Source organism: Pinus tabuliformis, chromosome J (assembly GCF_031772625.1).
Source record: "Pinus tabuliformis cultivar Carrire ecotype Pingquan chromosome J, CPIR1, whole genome shotgun sequence".
Lineage (NCBI taxonomy): Eukaryota > Viridiplantae > Streptophyta > Pinopsida > Pinales > Pinaceae > Pinus > Pinus tabuliformis.
The window spans coordinates 484446863-484472952 of record NC_142295.1 but is presented as its reverse complement, the minus strand read 5'-3'; the positions used below and the strand labels follow the sequence as shown (position 1 = coordinate 484472952).

At 40.8% G+C, this 26090-nt stretch overlaps 1 protein-coding gene across 7 annotated transcripts in view; it reads right to left on the bottom strand.

Annotated features, from left to right (window-relative positions):
- The window catches only part of LOC149227905 (toprim domain-containing protein), a 422908-nt gene that overhangs the window by 302388 nt on the left and 94430 nt on the right, over positions 1–26090 (bottom strand). For 5 of the 7 annotated variants that reach the window (XM_089377962.1, XM_089377957.1, XM_089377958.1 and 2 more), the window contains exon 10: positions 1162–1224. The exons of the other annotated variants lie outside the window; for them this stretch is intronic. In XM_089377962.1, coding sequence (XP_089234088.1) covers positions 1162–1224 — 63 coding nt within the window. The remainder of the gene's footprint in view (positions 1–1161; positions 1225–26090) is intronic. 7 annotated transcript variants of the gene reach the window in all.

Genomic DNA, 26090 nt, shown 5'->3' with positions numbered 1-26090 from the left:
ACCTGTTGGAAACACTGAGAAGGGGGTGAATCAGTGTTTCCTTTCAATTAGTTAATTTTTAATCTTCAGAGCATTAAATTCACATTACCATTAGATCACACATAAATCATCATCACATCACATGAACAGTAAATAACACCATTCAATAATGCATGACACCAAGCCAATACACGAGATTTTTAGGTGGAAACCCTTCCGGGAGAAAAACCACCGAACGCTTCATAATATAGGTCTTCAAAATTTACATCAATTAGGGAGCTTCAACTTCCAAGGTTTACGGCGTCAACTAAAGGAGGCTCCAACTGTAAGCGCACTCCAATGCCTTGGTTTACCAGAGCTCCAACTAGAAGGATGCTCCAACACCCTACATAGGCTCCAACCTACGCTAGAACCACCCTGCCACCTTGAAGTGTTCTCAAGCTCCAACCTGAAGGAGACTCCACTCTCTTGCCTTGCACTACCCAACCACCATGTTCAGCAAGCGCACCACGTTTCATAGTTTTCAGACTATATCAACATGTGCTCAAAATTAATACAAAATAAACAACAATACATTCTCTGCTCAATCAAATCTTCTTCTGCTCAATCTGTACATCAAACCCTAGCTTCAATCAAATTTGCTTCTGCACCAAACCCTAGTTGGAAAACCTCAACAACTTTGTCTTCTCTCTGCTCTTTGTCAACAATATTCTCTACTCATCAAGCTGTCAAATCCTAACTCATCAAACATGCATCAACGACAAACTTCTCTACAATGCACATATTCAACAGTAATTCTGGTCAACTAGGCAGCAGTATCATATCAAACTCTCCCTGCTTCTTGACAGACATCTAATGGTTAACCAACACTAATACAACAATTTATCAAATTTTGACAATTTCATATGATGATAGCAATGGTCAGCAAGACAACTTCACTACATATGTTCATTCAATCAAAACAGACACTGTGGAATACTGATGTAGGCTTCAAAAATGCAACGGTCAGTCAACATTCCTGACTCTTCAAAACCTCAGAACTTTCTCTTTAAATTGACCACCTTTGCTATTTTGATTGTAACAATGTAAAGCCTTCAGTCAACGATATTTATTTCAACAATTATTGAACATGTTTCACAGCTCAAGGAAAGACTATTGATGCAAAATGTGCCATTGTTGTACCTGGAGATGTCTGTTGGTGCAAGATGTTTGCAATATTGGTCCGACCTTCACTGTCCTTATCTCCTGCAAACTTCACCTTTACAACTTGACTTTATGTCTCAGAACTGTGAACCATAGATGCTGCTTCAGAAAAATATTGCACTATCTATAGAACCTTAGACAGTCCTTGAAAATTAACACAGTGATGTGCCGAGGATATTCTTTGAAAATAATGAAAAACACCAGCAAGAAAAAGATGCTCCAATAGAAGATTGATGTGCCAGTAACTCAGTGCCACGAGAATAAACTTCAACGAAATTCAAACACACTTCAGAATTGCAAACCTTAATTAGGTCAGAGCTTCAACGCATATTAGAATAAGGCTTCAGAACTCCATAAGGTATCTATATATTCCACCTCAAATTGGCACAGATAGTTAAGAGAGTATTCCGAGTAGGTTTAGTATGCCTCAAATCAACAACCTTACCTCAATCCACATGACTTCTATAGAATGAGTCAAATTACACGTTGCCAAGATACCTTAGTAAATGGACTGATCTTCACCTTGGATTTTGATGAGAATTCTCTTCAGGGAAACTCGCATTGATGCTTTAATCAGACCAGGTATATTGTATCAGCACACTACTGCAGAGCAGTCATTGTTAGGGCTCAGATTTAGTACGTTCTTGTTCCAGACTTGGTACAAATGTGTTTTCAAATGAACTCGGATTATGATGAGCCAAGTCTCCTTTAGAAACAAAAATAAGCCACAGACCTGATCCAAGAGGGCTGAAAGTGTAATCAAGAGGGCCAAGTTCATGTGCTACAGGACAGATCAAGGGCTGAATGTATAAGTCCGAACCTTTGTGGTAAAAGGGAGGTCGAGTAACCTTCAGATGCTGCAGATATGCCTCACTTGGGACTGCAAATATAATTCAGAGGAGCCACAGATATGATCTAGAAAGGGCCGCAAATATATTCCAGAAACATCATGACTAGAAAATAAGAAGACAAACCTCAGATTTCCGTGAGATACACCAGCCGCAGAGACAGAGATAATCCGTTAGATGTGTTCAAGGAGTCTGACTAATCCTACAAGAGAATAAATTTCTTTTATGAATATGCTTCAGAACATGTCCCAGATGTGCCTCAAAGGAGGCCGAATGAGCTCAGAAATTGCTCAAGAACCCAGCCCAATAGAAAAGAAAATTAAGCCCAAGACCCTTCAGAAATTCGACCTCCAAATCAGATTTGCAAGAGTAGACTTGGCCGCAGAAGATTACAGAGATATCTTGCTTTTGATCAGCATTTAATCCATGTAATTGTGTAGGAAACGAGTGCCCTTTTATAGAGGAGAAAGGGTGTATCTCATATGGAGCAGACTTGAGAAAAAAGGAGGGAGCCGACTTGATTTTGAATTCTAATTTTGGAGCCAAAGTGAAATATTTTTACGTGTCCGACTTGTCCCCCAAAATTAATTAATTGCATGCCCTTGACCATGGTGTAGCAAGCAAAATTTAACTTCAAAAATAATTAATTAAATTCTTCATTAAAAGTCCTTCTTGGCCACATTATTTGAGCAAATTTCCCAAAAAATGATGAGTTGCCACATCATCTCATTTTGGGGACTTTGACCACAAGAAGGGGGCTTCAATATTTAAGTAGTCATAACTCCTCAACCATGATAAATTAGGAGACGCACCACCTACCATCGAAATTGGCATGACAATGACAATCATTTTATGATGGCTATCTTCTGGGACTTCTTGTCCATGGGTTAATCATCTAAGTGTCAACTTAAAATCATAGCTACCGAATTCGACCGAATCGACCTGAAAAATTCGAATACTTGGCAATTCAATTTGGCTCAGTGATTGACACGATTAAATTCAATTTGATACACGCGAAATATGATAGTTTTTGTTTCTTCTCCCAATTACTCTAACAAAACTAGCGTGGATGGAGTTGGAATTATGCAAGAGGGTGAGACTCACAGTATTCCCACCGACTAGAGAGAGCATTTCTATTTTCCCTTGCTCGATTAGAAAATCCATAGCCAACAAGTGTCCCTGCAGGTAACGAAATCGAAAACCCTCCTACCTGTTATGGTTTTGATGTGCTTTTGTCTTATCTATTATGGATTTAGTAAATCATCCTTTCTTCCAGCTAGCATGAAGTAGGCTCCTTGAGAATGCGGCCTACCAAGGAGAGGGTTTTCACACCACAAAACCCTCCTAATTCCTGTGGTAATCCTCCAGGATGGCTCAGATATCTTACAGGAGATAAAGGATCCCAGAACAATACCCAACTTATGCCCAAACATTCCTTTAGCAGACTCGACCTCCAGCCTTAGGAACCCAGCTCATTATGTAGCCCAAACAAAACGCCAAACAGTCCCCTCCTTCGTTCGAGCTAGCTTTCTTTCTACGGCCATTTAAGAGAGAGATGTGTGTGAGAACCTTTATATATACTATTCGTTGGGGTCCAAAGACGTGACTATTGGGCTTGATGAGTCGACATATAGGTGAGGTTGAGCTTAATAATTTACATGTGAGAAAACAAAAAATTCAAAATCACACTTCCACTTGTCCAAATGAGACGATCTTTATATCGATTTTGGTCCTCTTGAAAAGAGGAATTTAGTGCAATCATTATCTCCATCAAATGCGTTGTCCCAAGGTGGGATTTGGCCCTAGTTGCCAAATTTAACATCCCCTAGCATCCCAAGGCCTTGTTGACCACTCAAATGTACATTTGATGATTTGTCAACTACTCCATGATCGAAGTGCACTTTGAGCATTCCAGCATCATCCAATCAGCCATAATTTCATAATTCATCATCATCATTCAACTTTTGGTCATCATTTCTTATTCCAAATTCTGCAGCCCTACAGGGTTACTGTAAAAATGATTCTAGTATGATAAAAAATGAGACATGTAACACACCTAGGTAGCTTAGGATTTTGCTAAAAAGTTTTCGCTCCAGGGAATTTTCTTCCCTTAGATAATTATTTGTGTTTCTCAACACTAAATATTTAGTTAAGTTTTTCTCTCAGTCATACCCCAAAGCTAGAGTGAGGCTTGATGGTAAGGTCTTAGGTGAAGTCCTAGTGTGTAGAGTCAATGTAAATTGCCATACTAGATCATCTCTAAAGCCTCACAAAATTTGGTTATGTCTAAGTATCAGTGTATAATTATTAAAAATTTCCCACTAGTCGGGATTCTAATAATTATTGGATATAAAATGCAATAAGTGTTGTCTATAGAAGTTGTAGAGGGTATGAGTGATCAAAATTAGACCTCTACACCTCAACTTTCTATCTAGACACACTTTGAGGGTGGAAAAATGCTATACCCCTCAAAAACCCATTTTTCTATTTTTTGGCAAAAAAAGGCAAATAATTAGCCAAAAATTAGCCAGAAAATAAAATGAGAGAAAAATGAAAATTCTCTCCAAGTGGAAAATGATTAAAAAATATCAAGTAGACTTTCCCAAAAAAGAAGTCTAGTCAAAAAGTGAAGGAATCTCTACAAATCAAGCAAGAAAATTACAAAGGAAATTGGATGGTCTAGAAAAGGAGCTAATTTCCCAGCAAATCAAATTTTTTAAAGGAGGTGGTCTAAGTTGGTTAAATTGAATGAGAATTTTTTGAGGAAAAAGGTTGGAAATATTTTCTTGTGGTCCAACCCACTCCCGGATCAAGTTTCTTCTCTACCTAGCTCCTCCATCAAGGTAAATGTCTACCTCCCCTGAGATCTACGCAGGGGCTTTTTGAGGAGGTCAAAATTCTTATGGTCAAAGATTAGCAACTCTTAGGACCTCGTTGTTTTCCACTTAGGGGAGCTTCTAAGTTCTCTCTCTCATTTTTTCTATAAATTGAGCCTTTGCTCTCGGTGGTGTTTTCTTCTGCGTTTGTGGTATTATTTTCCTAATTCATTTGTGCTTAATATTCTACTAGTGCTTATTAAATTGTTATCTCCATTTGTCATTTTTGGATCTATTGATGTATAGGTATATTGCATTGATAATTGGATTAGAGAACCACTCTAGATCTGGAAGCGCTAGTGGCTTTTTGGTTGGACCCCTAGTCTTCTGTTGTCTAATACGTTATGGATCTAACAAATTCATTTGGAAGTGTGTAGAGATCTATTTTATGAATCAGAGCTTCAGCGTTTGGGGGACATTTTTGGTTGGACTAACCAAGTTTCCAGCATAGAAGAGGAAAAACCCACTTAGATCTATCTCAAAGGCTTATCATAAGATAACTTCAAAGGGGGTTTATTGGCCATAGCTTGCATATATTATCATTAATTATTGAGATCTATCTTTTTACGCACTTTAATTGTCAGATCTAGCTACTTTAGAGCTTTTATTTTTGCTACCCAAGAGCAGAGTTGTCCTCACATTCTTTGGGCTAGTATATCTGTAAATTTTGTATATATGTCTAACCCATTTTGTGTGTGTGTGTGTGATTTCTTTTGTATATAGATTTTGTATATATCTTGGATTTTCTCTCTATTTTCTTGCAAATCTGAAAAATGGAGTAAGGGTTTGGCTTGGAGAATTATCTTGAAAATATTTTTGCAAGTTGAAGCTTGAAGATGAAGAGACAAATTGAAATTTTGAAGCTCAACACTTGTTTGTTGATCAAACCCTCTACTCTCTTAGATGGCTAGGGTTTCCAAGCTAAATTCCAAATCAAATTTTTTTTTTGGAGGTCGTCTTCATTTTTTGAAGCAAGATCGGAATTTTTTTGACAAGTCATTTTCATTTTGAGGCTTCTCTCTCTAATCTGCAAGCCTAAAGAGACTCTCCTCCTTGTTGTGCGAGTTTCCTGCACATCTAGGAGTTTAAACAAACAAACAAAAAAATTGAAGGGTTATATTTGAAGAGGGCAATTATTGAAGGTGCAGAAACTTTGAATTTATATTTTTGCAGCCATTTCCCCTCTAGTCGTGAGCATAAAGAGGGTCCCTCCTTCTTCTCTTGTATATTCCTCTTACAAAATTAGAGGTCTATCTTTAGCGTCAGGCTTCTTGGAGAAAAATCGATTTCCTCATTTGGTGAAATTTTTATTGAGAATTTTGCTAAACCATTGTAAAATCTTCCTTTGCAATATTGACATCTCAAGGAAAGGGTATTTGCTTTTAAAACCCCATTTTGTAAACTCTTCTTGAAGATATAAACTCTCATTCTTGCCTAAGAGGGTCTCTTTCGTAATCATAATAATAAAGAACATATTTTCCTTGAGGGAACTTGGGGTTTTCCCCATGGTATCCCTTCTCCTCATTTGGTAGGAGAACTTCTTGATCTGTTGATCATTAACTTGCTAGATTAGTTTAGTTTCATGCATTATCTAATTTCTAGATCTAGTTCCTAATTCTCATTTTGCAAGTGGTTCTAAATCACTCATCATTTTAGTTTGCTTTGATTTCATTGTGTAATTTGGTTAACCACTTGATCTTATTGTCATTAGTATAGTTTTAGATCTAACTTGCTTCAATTTACATTTTAGTAGCTCATCTCCTGATCTCATTTCCATTGAAGTTGCTTCTCCATTTTATTGATCTAATTTGCTTTGTTTCATTGGGAGATTTTCACTTGCTTCATTGATCATTGGCATAAATTAATCTCATATTGATGTCATAATTTGTCCTCAAAGTACTAATTGCTAATTTGATCATATAAGGGGAATGGTATTATGCTATTGACATATTTTAAGATATTTCACTTTTGAAACATCTCACTCTAATTGTTAATCTCATTGAAGCACGTGTTTTAGATCTCATTCCTAATTTTTATTTTAGATCTAGTTTGCATATTGCATTCTCTAAAGTTTACCTCCAAGCATAAGCTTGGTTGATAGAAATTTACGACAACCTTCCCTAACTATCATTCAATTTCCTAGATTTGAGTTTGGAGCAAAGGTTAAAACATGTGACCTGGCAGTTCTCTTGTGGTTGAGCCCTTGTAGGAATGAAGGCGCACAAGTTGTATTTAAGTCCTAAGGGGGCATCGTTAATGAGACCTTAGCCTTCTTTCTTAGCTTTCTTGCAACAACCTCAGTCCTTACCAAGTAGAAGGAGTTGAGGGGAAGTCAAACCATAGATTAGGCATATAATAAGATTTATCAAGTCCACTTGATCTCACACACTCGCTAATAACATTTTTCATTCAGATTAGGCATATAATAAGATTTATCAAGTCCACTTGATCTCACAGACTCGCTAATAACATTTTTCATTTTGCATATCAAATGGTTATAGTGCAATTTAGATTGTGAGCTAATCATTTACTTGCAAGATTCCATTCAATATCCTTGTACTTGTTTATTTCAATTGATTGTATCATACTGGAGCATTTCTCTTTCAGTACAAGCTTTCTTCTTGCAAGTGTTATTTTAAATCTTGTTGCTCAAATCTCTAAGTTGTTTATAATTCAAATTTGTCGTTGTTTAACTAACGCTTGTCTTGCAGCATTGTTATTCTTGTAACTTGAAAGATTATTTTTTATTTGCAAGTATCATAACTTATCTTTGAGCATTAGCTAAAGGCACTAGTCTCTCGTCTAGCTAGACATCTCGTTGATTTCATTATATGCTAATAGAAATTCATACTTGCTAAATTGATCTTTAATTTATCTTTAAGTTATATTGAATGGTGATTGCTTTACTAATCATCTTCTAGAACTTGTTATCTCTAACAAGTATTCCTTTAAATTTCTTCTTTAGGGACCGGACCATAGCAGTGAAACAGGAATCGCCGATTTTGGCGATTAATCGCGAGTCATAATCGGGTCGCACGTGAAAAGATCTGATTTGAAACTTTGCGAGTCAAATCGCGTTGACCGAGTTTGACTCGTGGTCAACGCGAGTTTGACTCGCGATTCTGCCGATTTTTCCGTTTTCACATTTTTTTCCCGAGTCCCGCCATTTTGGATTGTCGCTTTATCGGGTTTTGGATTGTCGTTTGCTTGTTCATGCTGTTGAGACAGACACATTCCACTTCGCTGCTGAGACAGAGTCCAGACGGTGCTGAGATTGTTGTCCATTTCACTTCGCTGCTGAGACAGAGTCCATATGCATTCCACTTTGCTGCTGAGACAGAGTCCATTTCACTTTGCCGCTGAGACAGATGCTGCCGAGACAGATGCAGGCGCTGTTGAGATGCCGCAGACTCGCACAGAAGCCGCATTCCAGTCAGACGGGTTTTCCTCAATCTCTCGTGGGTTTCGGTATAACTATAACTTTTGTCTATTTTTATTTTTTAAGCTGTTATTGAAATTTAGCAAATCATGGCAAGTCTGGACTCTGAACACATGGGTAGTGGTCGAGTTCCACTTTACACGTCAGAGGAAATAAACTAACACATGAGCATTTTGCTGATTGAAAGCGTGGGTTGTAACTTGGTCTCACTGTACAGTTTCGATAAAAATAATTTTAATAACTGCCACAACAACGATGGAAACAAGATGTAATAATTTTCTAAATCTATGCGTAAACAATGGCAGCGCAGTCAAGCCATGTTTGAGGAAACCAAAGATCCGGATATTAAAAACTATCTCAATCTGTCGTTGTGACTAGGTCTAGAAAATATGGGTTTGAAACTTTGACATTGATTTCTGATTTAATATTCCAATCCATTGACATCTTGAGTAAAAGCGTAACATATTAGAAGCTCTCGAGGCCATAATAATATACATATTTGCAGATATATTTCCATTTTCTGCTTGGATTTCTTATTTTCTTGTTGTTGATTCAGTCATGCCAGGACATCAGTATCCAGCAATGGAGTTTGACGAAAGCCATGCAAACTCGTGTCTGTTTCTGTCTTATATTCCCTGACTTGTCTACGTTGTGAATAAATAGTTAAATACTCCTAGCAAAACAAGGTACAAAAGTTATAATTCACTATCTGACTAAAGAGCGTCACAATTTGATTGGATGCCATCACAAAAATAATATTGGGAAACTATTCTAGCGAAATATTTTATTTCAGTTAAAGAGCTTGAAGATTGAATACAAGAAATAGAAGGTCAATCCGAATTGACTGGTGCATGAGACAAAAAATAAGACAGTTTTGATACTTTCTATGAAATAATAAACCAATGATTAGATGCAGATTCCAGAAGCAAAAGGGTGTACTCTAGTAAAGTTATTTACTTGGTAAGAGAGAAACTTTGAGATCAGAATGGAAGAAAGGAAGGTAACCTCATTTACATGGATACTTCAAAGAATCACATGATAAAAGTTAAAACACAAAACTCTTAAATGCTCACTAGATGCTCTAAGATTAACCAACACTCCTTAAAACCCAAACCTCTTCGCTTTCTGAAAACATTTAGAGAATTTGATTGCCTTGCAAAGGAATATATATTTAGAGAAAATAGCCATATCTTGACTACTTTCAAGGGTGGCACTTTTCAGATAACATTGTAAACTTTTAGAAGCATATGCTTCTAAGGACTCAAGACTCAGTGCTTTGGATCATGTTTGGACTCATAACATATATGAGATACTTATTTATTCATGATATTTTGGACATCTATTGATATTATGCATTGTTTGGACATGCCTTTACCCAATATTAATGAAAAATGGTTTTTTTAATTCAATATATGTGTATATTTTTATTTAATGAATTCAACGATTTTTTCCCGATCCGATTAAAACTCTTCGCTCTTTTGGCTTGCCGATTTATTGCTGATTCCGAATCTGGTAACATTGGTCCATAGTATTCAAAACCGGAACCAGTGACCGGACCCGTCCACCTATCAATCCGAGTTTCAAATTGGAACCGCCAAACCAAGCCTGGTCAGATCTCAATGAACCGGTCTTTAAAAAAATACATGAAATAATCAATTTTTAATGAAAAAAAACAACTTTTAAGATTTAAAACCCTGATTCCAAACCAATAGAGACAAAATATGCGAATTTTGCTAATCTATATACCATGTAAAGGTGAATATATCAAATTGGCACCGAGTGCAATACATATCAACAACAAAATACATAATCAAGGATGCTCTAAATGGCCTCTAGAGTCCAAAAACAATGCTACAAGCTATGGGCCCACTGGCCTACTACAAGTCTACATATCAGTGATCAACATGATCACTCCTCATCATGATCAAAGTCACCACCACTACTAGACAAGGGATCATCAACATGAGCTACATAAACAATCTGGCTCAGAGTATGATCACTCATGAAACTCATCAGTGATTCAACGATACTAGAAATGAGATCATCAACAAAAGATACATAAACGTCATCTAGCTCAAAGCCTTCAGACTTGGATTGCTCAACCTTATAATATGATAGAAATAGAAAAATTTTAACATGCCTAACCAGTGATTATGGTTTGAGTGAAGGGTTCATCTCCTCAACCTTATAATGTGGTAGAAAAATCTTAGCATGCGTAACCAGTTATTTTCCTTTGAGTGAAGGGCACATTCTTGTTAAGGCCATGGTAGAGCAGTTCAACAATCAATACCACCAACATCAACAAAGTTCAACAATCAATGCCACCAACATCAAGGTTCTTGGGGTGGTAGGAGGGGGAGGGATCCTCATTAATCTTGAGGGAATAATTGAAGATAGATTTGCCTGGGGTTTGGGCAAGAAGACAAATATCCAAGCAGAGGCTTATGGATTGTACCTCGGTCTCAATTTAGCTCAACAAAAAGGAATCATGATATGAATATTCTGGGGTGTTGAAAAATCTAGGGCATCAACATTAGGTGATTTCTCTTTTATTAGTGATTGCTTGTGAATGATTTTTACTTGTTTAGATTCGGATCTTCTTCATGTTAGATTATTAATATTCTTCTTCATCAAACAGTAACCAATGCATGAACATAAATAGACAAGAAACACATCATGTAGGCTATGAGCTAGGGCCAAAACCTATCACTCTTTGAGAGGAAAACCCGCACAAATTCTTCTTATAGAGATTCCAATTTACGAATACCAAGACCAAGACACTAGCTCTTCTTAACTGTCTTCTCCTTCCTCCTTTCAATTCCTCTTGAGATCATCTTCTTTCTAAGCATAATGTGATAGCAACGAATTGTAGACATACTTGAGATGGCACTGAACCATATCATTGTATTGTCACCAAACTGTCCTTACTGCAGCATCACCAAAACATTGTAATACTTCACTTAATAGCAACTCCTTCATATCACCAAATCGTGGCTTCTATACATCATCAAGTTGTGGTATAGATACCCTCATCTGTGTGAAAATTCTTAGATCTAACAATCTCAGGAATCCTACTGCAACCAACTAAATCTACTTCACCTAGATTGTAAATTACATTACAAGCTTATTTCAGATTTCTTCTTGAAACATTGAAGTAAATTACTGAAGCAGCCTACACCAATTAAATATGATTCTGAAACATAGAAACTGAGCAAGGAAAATAGAAACACATAGGACACAGTTATTTTTGGACAAAAGTCCCCAGAAAAACCCAATGCGGGAAAACCGGTGCAACAGCTCTAAGGGTTTATTATTATTAAGCAATAGCAAAATTTGAATACATCACTGAATACCTCACAGGGTTATTCAGTTACAGAGAGAAATACTGGCAGAAGCTTTGTGAGTTTTACCTCACACAATCACTGAGAAATCCTAGTTGATCCAACCCCAAACTGACTGCCCCCCGGCTTTTCTGGTTGCCTCTGCGCAGTGTCTGCGTCAACCCAGCGTCAAGTTGTCTAGGTGTTGCATCACTTCTCTGGCTGGTTGATCTGTTGCCCAGGAAATTCAATTTTTGCCTCCCAGTCTCACCCAGGCTCCCGGCTTCTGAAGATCGAATTCCCCTGTAAATTTCAAACTCCTCTCTCTCCCTCTATGCTAGTTCAGCGTGGCCCTTCTAGCCCTGCATCAGCCTCTACGTCAAGGCTTCTGGATCACACACTGCCTCTCTCTGCTGATGTATCTCCGGCTGAAAATCTCTCTCTCCAAAAGCTGTTATCCCTACCCCTCAACTACAAGAGATCTCCTCAATCGATTTTTCCTCCTAAGAACTTCTCACTTCGGAAAATCGATTTTCTCTCTCTCTATGTGTTTTCCAAATGACCCTCAAGCCCTTCTTATATCTTCCTGTTGGACAACCAACGGCCTATATTACATCTTAATCAACAACTCAAATCATTTTGGCTTGATCTGTGGCTATTTCTAGAAGTTTCACCCCTGATTAGATTAATACCCATTAATATTTTAATTTTCCTAAGTTTAGACTTAGGAACCCCATTAAAAATATTAATTATTTTAATAAAATCACTTCTGGGTGGAATTTCCCAAAACGCTTTATAGGTTCCTTGGAATACCTGTGCCCAAGCCTCCCTGCAAAATTTGAGTCTTAGGGCACATCCCATGCTACCCCAAATCAACAATCTGAATAGCATCTTTCTACTGTAATATTGAGAACTTTTCCAGAAGATCCGAACTTCTCACTGTCACTGTCTACCCGAAATTACAGAGAGACATATCTGAACTTCTTTCACTGTGGATATCTGAACTTTATCCTTAACAAACCCTCGTTGTCTCTTTTGTTTAGTCTGAACTGTGTACTCTGATATGACATCCGAAACTATCCATCACAAGCTAGAGATCCGAACTGTTAGGTGATTGTGCTAGAAGTCCAAACTCATCATTGTGCTCTCCATCCAAAAATATATGAATTGTTGGTGGTAGCTATCATCGAAAATCTTAGAGGAATCTGAATTCTAAACTGTGTGATACGTGAAGTGTATACATGCCTATATATAGTGGTTTGCTTATCAATATAAGCCGACTTATACATCTGAATAGAGGTGTCTCCATAGCTTGAAGCCGACATGAGGAAGAAAGCTAGTGCTTGTTGTTGGAGGGCTTTGTAGACTTATATACATTTGATACATATGCTCAAGAAGAGCTTCTTTATACATGGCATTGACTCTTTGACAAACCCTAAGGCTCCCAATGGGAGCCATCTAAAATAGACCTCTTGCTCATGAAACCCATGAAGCAAGGCATTACAATAATAATTTTATTCTCTTCATTTCATCATTTACAAAGATCATAATTACATGTCATTCATGAAGATCGAACCTAGTTACATTTTACAACACTCCCTCTTAACGAAGGAGGTATTCATAATGGTACTTGGTCATTCTCTATCTTGAAGAATTTCTCATAAGAAAAATCAAATTGGTAACCCATTTGTTTAGCATCATATCAACCAGTAGTGTTACATAGCTAGGCCTTAACTAACAGCTCTATCTCTCCACAAGATCTGAGCTCAATGTTGGCAAGACCAATGATTTATAAACACTCTCATCATTATCTCTCTCGGAACATACCCTACCCAGGTACTCAAGATATGTCCCATGAGGACTATTCTTTTCTTGGACTCCCCATCCCTCAAAGAATATCAGTCCTCCACAACTACACTTCTATTGGATTCCCTATCTCATCCTCAAAGAGTATCGGATGCCAAATGATTACCCAATCCTCTCATTTTATCTTCTTAGGTGAAGACCAAAGTGATGTGCCTATCTCTCCCTCTCAATTAGGGAGGACATATCTATTCCATTAAAAGAATTTACTGATTCCTACACAAGGAATGTACCTAAGCTCCCTCATGGCTTAGGAATTTCCAAGTTTCTTCCAAGTAAGAAACTTTCCAGGCTCCCTCTCAAAATAGGGACCTTCAATAGCGCCTCGGGTGGAGATAGTGGGACAACCAGCTGCTTGAAGAACTCCTTTATTCAATGTCATGAATTTCTTCTTTGTTGTGGAGTCTTCATCTTTTGGGGACTTCTTCAACTTTTAGGGGACTTCTTCTAGGCCCAGCATTTCCCTTTCCATGTATTGCTTCATGTTATGCTACCTTCATCATGTTTTCTTTTCTGGAAGGTTCTTGCATCCTTCTACATGGTTCTTCATGGAAGACATTCATAGTTCTTCTCTTCAATAGCCCTGCATAAGCCCATCTAGATATTTGTTCAAAAATAAGAAATGAACACTTAAATCAAAATTAATTTTGTGATGGTCTTTCATCATGACATCTTCCTGTAGGTATTAGCATCCTTCATATATGTTGACACATCTCCCAAAGATATCCATTGTCAAGGGTCTTCATCTTTTTCAGATTTCCATCAAAGTCTTCATATATTTTCTGGAGATTTCTAAGTCAAATCTTCTTGGTCTTTCGGACGTTGATTGTCTTTACCATGGTTGCATATCTCATGATCTCTTCCTTCCTTTAATTTTCCAATGAGGTTCCCAAGATCTATATCCCTCATAGTTGATTATCGTACATCCTTCATGTTTCCTATGGTGATGTCACGAGCTCTTACTTCTAATGCTTCTCCTCTTCCTTGGACTCCCTTCTTTCATCTCTCTCCACTTCTTCGGTGAAATGGACTTCTTCTCTATCTTTCTTGTTATTGCTACTTGAGTTTAGGACAATCTTTCCTGTAATGCTCATTGCATTGAATCTTAGCTATGTTCTTTCTTTCCTTTCGACAAAATGTCTGCATCCTCTCATCTGATCCTTCAACACCTTTGCCCTCAACCTGTCATCTCCTATCTTGCATAGAAACCACAAGTTGTTGAATGGGATAACTTTCTTATCCTTGTAGACATTTGTTACCTTTCTCATCATTTAATGCATTTAGAACAATGATGATTATCTCCTTATCATCTCTCCCAGATCTTGCAGTTGAGATCTTATGAAGATATCCCTTCATCCTTTGATACCTTCAATTTTGTGTGGATCAAATCTAAGTGATATGACCTTTCTTTATCATATACATCTCTTTGATGTCTGCAATACTGCTGTATGAGGGGACCTTTCATAAGAATCCCTTTCCATGTATTCAGAGGAGACCTTTCCATTTATATGTTCAATGACTTCACTTTCTTCGAGGACTATGTCTATCCTCCTTTTCTCTGCAAGGAATTTCGATGACCCAACAAACTTATAGATCTCCTTAAATTTTTGTATATATTGAGGTTTTGGGTATTTTTATTTTTCATTTGTGCAGGTGATATCCAAGCTATTTCAAGAAGATTTGTTGGGGTTTGAGCTAGATCTAGGCCCTTGAGGGTAAGATCTAGTCTCCAAAATTTTTGCAAGGCCAGCATTGAAGGATTTTGCAGTGATTTGGGTGAATATTAGAGATCTTAAGCCAAAATAAGTTTTGTGAGGGTTTCGAAAAAAATTAGGGCCTCTAGGCCCAGCATTTCCCTTCCTAACCTAGCCGTAACTCTTGTCTGCCCTCCAACCCTAGGTAGAGACATTTTTGACCTTTAAGGCCCTTACGTGGCCCCTTTGAGGCCTGTTGTCATATTTTCTAGACCTGATCATAGACTTTTGCGGCCTCTTTCCTTCCTCAACCCCCCTCTTTCTCCCTTTTTCCCTAGCTGTCTCCCTCCTTTTCCCTTCGGGTCCCTCTTTTCTTCTCCTTTCCCCCCTCAACTTCATTGCCAACCTCCTTTTCTCCTAGCCACAACCCCTTTAGGGCTTGCAGTAGGCCTTCAAGGCCTTAGACTCTTCCAAAACCTCGGTCCCTTCTTTCCCTAGGGCCTCTTTCCCCTTGACCGCAGGCCCAATTGGCCTTGTGCCCTTGCCGCTACCTTTCCTTGGATAATTATTGACCTTCCAGCCTTCTTCTTAGCCCACCTTTTCCCTCTTTCCATCTTTGTTTGGTCATTTGATTTTCTAAAGCTAATTCGTGGTGTGTTTTGCAGAGAAATTGGGTAAAAGTTTGTGTTTTCAGGTGGCAAAGATATTGGAGAAATTTTGAAGAATTTGGGCAAGTTCCTTCAAGGCCTAAGGATTTGATCTCCAAACCCTCTAACTCTCACTATTTTGCTACAACAAGATAAACCTTTCATAACAGTGCTAAAATTTTCATAAAACTATCATAAAATTAGCTGGCAACTTTCCTAATACATTGTTAATTCAATGGTTGAAATTGGGTATTCATCATTTCAAATACATTTACAAGTTTTGGTGACTATTATCTCTGCATCGTAAGTCTGATATAACAGTGGCAATTGCATCATAGAAGGGTTGATTCATTAAAGCTCTTGTGTTAGCAAAACTTGGTTTGACATCTGGCATGCATATGTACCTCTCATTTTTCATCTAAAGTGCTCTAGACTAACGGTTACATATTGTTGTCATAGCATTCATTTACTGCTCTTTTGGACAACATAGGGACATAAGTAACATAAGGCTTCTATCTTTTATGCTCTACATAGCTCATTTGTGGAAAAGATTTGTGTAATATTCCTAATTAGCCATGGCTAATTAGAATATTCGATTTTGCTCAATTTTGCCTTCTATAGTTATTTATAAATAAAAAGGTGAGGAAAGGGGGACATAACTCACTTTTAGAATAAAGTCACTCCCTAGTAGCACAACATTGTAACTTAAAGGGGAGCCAAGGGGACCATAGGACCACGTAGAGAAAGGGGCCCACGCAGACACTTGGAGGGACTGCGCAGATGAAGAGGAGCACGTGGCAAGAGATGGCTACGTTGGAGAGAGGAGCCTCCTCATTTTGGCATTCGATTATGAGCATTTTAAGCTAGTCACTTCGACTTAGAGCACGCTGGCTGTTTAGCCTGTCTGCAGCACTGTTTAGTGCATCGAGTGTCTTCGTTCGGAGATCTCACCTTTAGTCCCGGGGGAATTCGAGTACCTGCTCGGGCAAGGTAGTTTTCAGCAGTCTTTTGTAGGAGGATCGATCTTTGGAGTGAGGAGGAGTTGAGCTTTTTGATCACTGCACAATCTTCAGAGAGGAAGACGCAGTTCCTTCTGGTAGGAGTTTCGGATTGGGTTTATGTGGAGGATTTGAGCTGGGAGATTGAGCAAGGGATAGCCCTTGCATATTGGAGGATTTTGGCAGAGTTTCAGGTAGAATCTTGGAGGGTTTTATTCAGTGGCAGCGCAAAGACTTGAGGGATTGCGTGGATCCTCAAGGGGGTGATTTTCAGGGGTCAGCCATTTTAGAATAGCTTTCTGGGCTTTTCTGGGTTTACTGAGCAGAGACTGATTCCAGATTTTCAGCATTTTCTGAGGAGAGGAACAACTCCAAATCCTCACTTGATTCCAGCAGTAGCAGCAACACTGCAGTTCTCCGGCAGCTTGGATGCAGTTCAGAGAGGGGCCATTTCCTTACTATTCTGAGTGTATTTCTTCACTTGCCTTGTGCAAGTAGAGGTGTTATCTTTCTGATCACCTCCTGTACTCTTTCCATTACTCAGTATAATAAAATGGCTTAGCATTTCTCTCTGCATTTCTTGAGTATCTGCTTATATTCCGTGTATACATTATTGTATGTTGCATCACTGTTATTTTTATCTCTTGAGCTTTCCGGCTACTATATCACATGTGTGTTATCTGGTTAGAGTTTGATTATCTGGTTAGAGATTGATTGGGTTTGAGGGATATCCCGGAAACAGGATATTACAATGGTATCAGAGCATAGATCTGGCTCAGCCTGTGGAGCTAGCAGTCTATGACTATGACACCGAGGGAGAAGCCCTACATCTATTACAGAGGTAGGAAATACAGAGATATTGAGCATAGGTTGGAGAACACCTAAGGAGAGGGAGATTGTGTTCGGGTGGTGGACACATAACAGGAGGAGCTAGTGGTGAACAAAGAACAGGAGAAGCCTATGGTGGACGCAGAGCAAGAGGATCCGATGTCAAATGAGGACGGGAAGAGATTTGCGGACATGCTCCTCAAATCAGTGCAGGATCTGTCAAGGCAGATCGAGGTGATGGGGCAGAGATTCACGGCAATGGAAGCTAGACAGCGTGAGAACCCACGGGTTTTCCAGGTTGGTGAGGGATCAGGTACATCTCACCATTTGCCATAGCAGGGTGCCACTCAGCGTGATACTACTCCGCAGATGGCCTCACATGCCCCTACACGCTCTACCATGCCCACTTTCTTAGGAGCAGACACAGAGGCTGGAGCCCAGCAGTAGGCAGAGCTCGGTCATATGGGCGATTATTTTGCAAAGTACCAAGCCTATGGGCTGGAGTTCAGGGATGCTCTCTCAGTCAGAGACTTTGTTCAGCTCCAGTGGGATAGTAGGCCCCGCGACCATCACCACGCAGCTAGTAGATTCCACTTGCCTAAGTTTGATGGTTCATCAAACAGTTCGACAAAGTCTTGGGTGGTGAAGTTGGACATCTATTTCCAGCTTGACCAGATGTCAGAGACAGAGGCCATCAAGGTGGCGACATTACATTTGGATGGTGAGGCCCAGGATTGGTGGTTCCATGGGATGGTTACACTCGGACACTCCACAGTGACGACATATGCCGAGTTCACCAGGAGATTGATAGAGAGGTTTGACCGGAGGGATCCAGAGCAACATTTTGTTGAGCTGACGATGCTCAAACAGACTGGGAGCCCAGAGACCTACATTGCAGATTTCATGAGGGTTTCAGTGATGGTGCCAGATCTATCCATGGCACGGAGGATCTACATGTATGTTGAGGGGTTAGCAAAGCCACTTCGGGATTTGGTCTGATCCACTAGACCAGCCACACTCCAGGATGCTATTAGCAGGACCCGGGACTTACAAGATGTCTTACCCAGGACCCAGACACCTTAGCCCTAGAGACAGACTTTCCAACCTAAGGAGAAGGATGTGAGGATTCCGCTTCCAAAGGGGAATCCAGGACGAGCACAGATTGACGATGATGCCAGGAGGGAGCTGAACAAGAAGCGGTTGTGCTTTACCTGTCAGGAGTCGTGGGCAGCGAGACATAGATGTGCTGTTGGCAAAGCACATTTTATTGAGGTCTTCTCCGAGAGCAACGGGGAAGAGGATGAGGAGGATGATGTGGAGGCAAGAGATAGTCATGTTGTGCAGGGTCCTTCGCCACCTCCACCGCCAGCAACAGGTGGTGCAACTTTTGCACCTACCGGAGGAGCCCTTGCAGCATTGCGAGGAGTTCCCAAGTATTTGACGCTACACGTACGGGGGACAGTACGTGCCCAGCGAGTATCAGTTTTGGTTGACAGTGGGGCAACCAACAACTTCATCGATGCACAGATGGTTGAGCAGAGAGGTATACAGACAGAGAGCTTCGATAGATTTTCAGTTTTGGTCCCAGGAGATCAGACCATGGTGTGTGCTCGTTATGTCCCAGAGTTATCAATGACGATGGGCACCTACACACTGACAGACCACTTTTTCATGGTCGATATTCCGGACACCAATGTGATATTGGGTGTTAAGTGGCTTATCACTCTAGGGAAGGTCACGACAGATTGGAAGACCCTAGAGATGGAGTGGGATAATGAGAAGACAGGGAGGCATGAGAAGATACGGGGACAGCACACATATCCACCTCAGACTGTTTCAGCTCATCGGATGGAGGCAGTCTTCCGGAAGGGAGACGTAGAGTGGGTAGTGGAGTTGCGCGCATCAAAGGCAGGCACTACAAGGCAGACGGTACATCCAGAGATACAGTCCATCCTTGACCAGTATGCCACAATGTTTGGGGAGATTCCGCCGGGCCAGCGACCGGACCGAGGATTTGAGCACACCATTGAGCTTGAGCAGGGCATACAGGCAGTGATTACTACCCCCTATAGGCATCCCAAAGCTTATCGGGATGAGATTGAGCGGGCCATTCAGGGATTGCTGGCTCTTGGGCACATTCGGCCGAGCACGAGTCCTTTTGCTTCTTCCGTGGTGTTGGTGAAGAAGAAGGATGGCACATTGAGGATGTGCATTGACTACAAGGCCCTGAACAAGAAGACACTAAAGAACAGGTAACCCATACCCAGGATGGATGAGTTGAGAGGAGCACGGTTCTTCTCAAAGATTGATTTGAGATCTGGGTACCATCAGATTCGCATGAGGGAGCAAGACATTCCCAAGACCGCCTTCAGGTGTCACTTTGGGCACTTTGAGTTTTTGGTGATGCCCTTCGGGCTAACCAACGCCCCAGCTACATTCCAGTCCTACATGAATCACATCTTCCGCAGTCACTTAAGGAAGTTTGTGTTGGTGTTCTTTGATGATATCCTCATTTACAGTAGGACTTGGGAGGAGCATCTTCAGCACATTGAGACAGTGTTGTGCATCTTGGAGGAGCAGCAGTTCTATGCCAAACTCTCCAAGTGTGAGTTTGGGTTGACGGAGATGTTGTACTTGGGACACATCATAGGAGTGGACGGAGTGAGAGTCCACGAGGAGAAGATCAGGGCCATCAAAGATTGGCCAGAGCCGAGGAACGTGACAGAACTTCGAGGATTCATTGGCATTTGTACTTACTACCGGAAGTTTGTCAAGAGTTTCTCACAGCTTGCTACACCCCTGACAAATCTGACAAGGAAGGGGGCATTCAATTGGTCGGATACAGCGGAGCGAGCCTTTGACAAGCTCAAGGAGGTTATGAGCAACTGCCCAGTTCTTGCATTACCAGATTTTTCGTAGCCATTTGTTTTGGAGAGCGATGCGTCGGGAGAGGGGATCGGCGCAGTGTTGATGCAGGAAGATCAGTAGCCTTTGAGAGCCGGAAGCTCCTTCCGCATGAGAGGTTGTATTCTATATACGACAAGGAGATGCTGGCCATTATGCATGCATTGCCCAAGTTCCAGCAGTATTTAGTGGGTAACAGGTTCAGGGTGAGGATTGATCACAACAGCCTCAGGTTCTTTTTGGAGCAGAAACAGCTACAGGAGAGGCAGCAGAAGTGGATCAGTAAGATCCAAGCATATGACTTTGACATTGAGTATGTCAAGGGTAAGAACAATGTGGTAGCAGATGCCCTTTCACGTAGACCAGCCAAGTTGTCTCTTATGAGCTTGGACACAGACTGGAGGGCTCGACTCTTAGTAGAGTACTCCAAGGACAGATTTACATGTGAGGTACTGGATGGGCAGGTGGCGGATGACAAGTACAAGGTGGTTGATGAGATCATCTACTACAGGGACCGGATCTTCTTGACTGAGGAATCTCAGCGCAAGAAGAAGATACTTCGGGCATCACATGATTCACCATTGGGCGGCCATCAGGGGTTTACCAAAACCTATAGGGCCATTAGAGAGAGGTTCTCATGGAAGGGCCTCAAGGAGGACGTACTCCAGCATATTCAGGACTGCAATGTTTGCCAGAGGAACAAAGGGGAGATGAGCCATCCCGCAGGATTATTGCATCCCCTTCCCATTCCGGAGTGGAAATGGGAGTGTATTTCGATGGACTTCATCACAGGGTTGCCCATGGTACAGGGCAAGGATTGTATCTTTGTCGTCATTGATCGACTGACAAAGTATGCACATTTTTTCGCCATATCCGCACACTACACAGCAGCGCAGGTGGCCGAGTTGTTCTTCAGGGAGGTCTTCAAGTTACATGGTCTTCCTAAGACCATCACCAGTGACAGGGACAACCGTTTCATGGGCGGGTTTTGGCAGGAGCTTTTCTGGTTGGTGGGGATGGAGTTGACACCGAGTACCAGTTATCACCCATAGACGGACAGGCAGACAGAGATAGTTAACAAGTGCCTGGAGGGCTACTTGCGTAACTATGTCATTGGGCAGCAGCGAGCATGACTGAAGTGGCTGCATCTGGGGGAGTATTGCTACAACACTACACATCACATGTCCATTGGTATGTCGCCATTCTATGCTTTGTATGGATATCATCCTTTATCTTTTGTTGATGTGATGTTTGGTGATAGCAAGGCTCCAAGAGCCAAGATTTGGATCCAAGAGAGTCAAGATATTCTCCGAGCTCTCAAGGACAATATGGCTACAGCGCAGAACCAGCAGAAGCTATATGCTGACAGGGGTCGGGTGGAGAGACAATTTGAGGTAGGGGACTTGGTCTACCTACGATTACAACCATACCAACAGTCGTCACTAAAGCAGAAGGGGGCTGAGAAGCTCAAGCCCCGCTTTTATGGGCCATACAGGGTGATACGCAGGATTGGACAGGTTGCGTATGAGTTGGAGCTGCCCCAAGGCAGCAAGATTCATAACGTTTTTCATGTATCATGCCTAAACAAGGCATTGGGGCAGCAGGTGACAGTGACAGATGAGCTACCCCCCATGGCTGATGAGGGGCATTTGGTGTTGCAGCCAGAGGCTATTATTGACACCAGGGAGAGGCAGCTGCGGAGCAAGACGGTCCGAGAATTCTTGGTGAGGTGGAAGAATTTACCGGATGAGGATGCCACTTGGGAGAGTGAGAAAATTTTGCAGCATCCATCACTTCAGTTGCTTGAGGACAAGCAACATTTTTCCAGGGGAGACTGTAATATTCCTAATTAGCCATGGCTAATTAGAATATTTGATTTTGCTCAATTTTGCCTTCTATAGTTATTTATAAATAAAAAGGTGAGGAAAGGGGGACATAACTCACTTTTAGAATAAAGTCACTCCCTAGTAGCACAACGTTGTAACTTAAAGGGGAGCCAAGGGGGCCATAGGACCACGTAGAGAAAGGGGCCCACGCAGACACTTGGAGGGATTGCGCAGATGGAGAGGAGCACGTGGCAAGAGATGGCTACGTTGGAGGAGGTGGGCCTTAGGGTTTTGAGAAAGGCCAATGCTATAAAGGAGAGAGGAGCCTCCTCATTTTGGCATTCGATTATGTGCATTTGAGCTAGTCACTTCGACTTAGAGCACGCTGGCTGTTTAGCCTGTCTGCAGCATTGTTTAGTGCTGCGAGTGTCTCCGTTCGGAGATCTCACCCTTAGCCCCGGGGGACTTCGAGTGCCTGCTCGGGAAAGGTAGTTTTCAGCAGTCTTCTGCAGGAGGATCGATCTTTGGAGTGAGGAGGAGCTGAGCTTTTTGATGATTGCGCAGTCTTGAGAGAGGAAGACGCAGTTCCTTCTGGTAGGAGTTCTGGATTGGGTTTATGTGGAGGATTTGAGCTGGGAGATTGAGCAAGGGATCAGCCCTTGCATATTGGAGGATTTTGGCAAAATTTCAGGTAGAATCTTAGAGGGTTTTATTCAGTGGCAGCGCAGAGCCTTGAGGGATTGTGTGGATCCTCAAGGGGGTGATTTTCAGGGGTCAGCCATTTTAGAAAAGCTTTCTGGGCTTTTCTGGGTTTACTGAGCAGAGACTGATTCCAGATTTTCAGCATTTTCTGAGGAGAGGAACAACTCCAAATCCTCACTTGATTCCAGCAGTAGCAGCAACACTGCAGTTCTCCGGCAGCTTGGATGCAGTTCAGAGAGGGGCCATTTCCTTACTATTCTGAGTGTATTTCTTCACTTGCCTTGTGCAAGTCGAGGTGTTATCTTTCTGATCACCTCCTGTACTCTTTCCATTACTCAGTATAATAAAATGGCTTAGCATTTCTCTCTGCATTTCTTGAGTATCTGCTTATATTCCATGTATACATTATGGTATGTTGCATCACTGTTATTTTTATCTCTTGAGCTTTCTGACTACTATATCACATGTGTGTTGTCTGGTTAGAGTTCGATTATCTGGTTAGAGATTGATTGGGTTTGAGGGATATCCAGAAAACGGGATATTACAATTTGTCTCATTGTTTATGTGCTATTATTATCTAGTGTTGGTAATATTGGACAATAACACTAACATTTATCATCTTGTGAAAGTGCCATAATCATAATTGTGCATATAAGCTCACTCTCTAAAGCGCTTAACATTAATCTCAAGAATATATTGTTGAGTATCTTTTGTTACACCAATTGTCCTTTGAAAATTTAACAGTCTCTATCAATCTAATTGGCATTGAAGTAGTGTTATAGATCTGATCCAAAAATATATGAGAATAGAAAATAACCCAAGAAAGAACAAGATAGAAATAGATAGAAATGCTTCTTTATTGATCAAAACCCTTAAGGTAGGGCAACACCATACATTCACTCCTTAAGGAAGGAGAACACTCCACAAGCCATATGCCTGTTCATACAATAATCCTTGACTATCTTGACATGGAGTTTCTAGCCTCTATATAGGCCTCATACATACAATACCATGGGTCATTACCATGGTTTCCTCATACCATCAACTAATACCATGGGCCCATTACCTTATTACTAACTACTTGTGGTCCCTTACATTATATGGGTTAACCACCTTATTTATTACTATGGCCCATCCCATTATTACATTATTACCTTGGGTACCTCCCTTGGTACCCCATATTACCCCCCCTAGGTATATAACATTCCACCCCCCTAAGCATGTTTTGTCCCCAAAACATGGGAAGAACATAAATAATAAGATCTACTCAAAAGAGTAGTCCACTGATACCATGCACGTGCATCCAGCCATCCAAGAGAAAGGTGAACCATCGATCTCGCTGGTGCCTCGGTCACCTGAGATAGAAGTTGACCGTGGCAGCTCTTCTGTGTTGATGTGTAGTAGGTGGATCTTCTCTCCTCGCTATCCGTCATACGGGGGTTGTTGTCCTTGTTATAGCTCTGATTCCACTTGTTATAGCTCTGATACCACTTATTATAGATCTAATCCAAAATATAGATGATAATGCAATTATACCCAAGAAATAAGAAGATAGAAATAGATAGAATGCTTCTCTTTATTAATATCAAGACCCTTAAGGTAGGGCAACACCGTACATTCACTCCTTAAGGAAGGAGAACACTCCACAAGCCATATGCCTGTTCATGCAATAATCCTTCACTATCCCTTCACATGGAGTCTCTAGCCTCTATATAGGCCTCATACGTACAATACCATGGGTCATTACCATGGTTCCCTCATACCATCAACTAATACCATGGGCCCATTACATTATTATTAACTACTTGTGGTCCCTTACATGATATGGGTTAACCACCTTATTTATTACTATGGCCCATCCCATTATTACATTATTACCTTGGGTACCTCCCTTGGTACCCCATATTATCCCCCCTAGGTATATAACATTCCACCCCCCTAAGCATGTTTCGTCCACGAAACATGAGAAGAACACAAATAATAAGATCTACTCAAAAGAGTAGTCCACTGGTACCATGAACGTGCATCTAGCCATCCAAGAGAAAGGTGAACCTTCGATCTCGCTGGTGCCTCGCTCGCTTGAAATGGAAGTTGACCGTGGCAGCTCTTCTGTGTTGATGTGTAGTAGGTGGATCGTCACTCCTCGCTATCCGTCATACGGGGGTTGTTGTCCTTGTGGCTAATTGGTTGCCATCTTGATGGTTATCTTGCGGGGTGATGTGGGTGATGATATGTTGAAGTTTTAACCCACGATGGCTTTTTCTTTAATTCACCCTGTTGTGGTGCCTGTTGTGGTGCCTTCTTTTCCAATATGACTTCAACCACTGAGCCCTCCTCTGATGTATCAGCACCTGTAACCTTTTCTGCTTCCGCCTCTGTTTGTGTTAGATTGTCTATCATCACTGGCTCATCATCTAATATGTCAAACCCTGGAACATCTTCTGCTTCAGCCTCCTTGCACTCTACCTGTTTATTAATGGAAATATCCTGTTATGTAATTTTCTTCCTTTTATACCAGAGCTTTAGGAATTTCTTCTGTACATTAATATTTATAGTACCCACTGATTCCATCCAAGAGTATCCCAAAACAACATCCCTATCATCCATCTCTGAAGTATAAAAATCACCATGCAACACATACTTATCCATAGAAAGCTTCAAATCCTTATAAATTTGAACAGCCTCATCACCAACCTGTGTATTTTCAATTTGTTTTGCTGGAACTTGCAATTTTTTTGCCAAATTAACATTGATGAAATTATGCTTGCAACTAGGATTTATAGAAACAATGATCTTCTCTTTCTGAATCAATCCATGAACCTGCAATAAGGAGACACCTGTAGCAAATAACCCCTTATGTGTCTCATTCTCCTTTTTTCTAGCCCGAGACCATTTGTCCAAAAAGAGTTTTTCAAATTCTGCATCTGAAAGTTTGGTCAACTGCTTGTGGTCAAGTGATAACC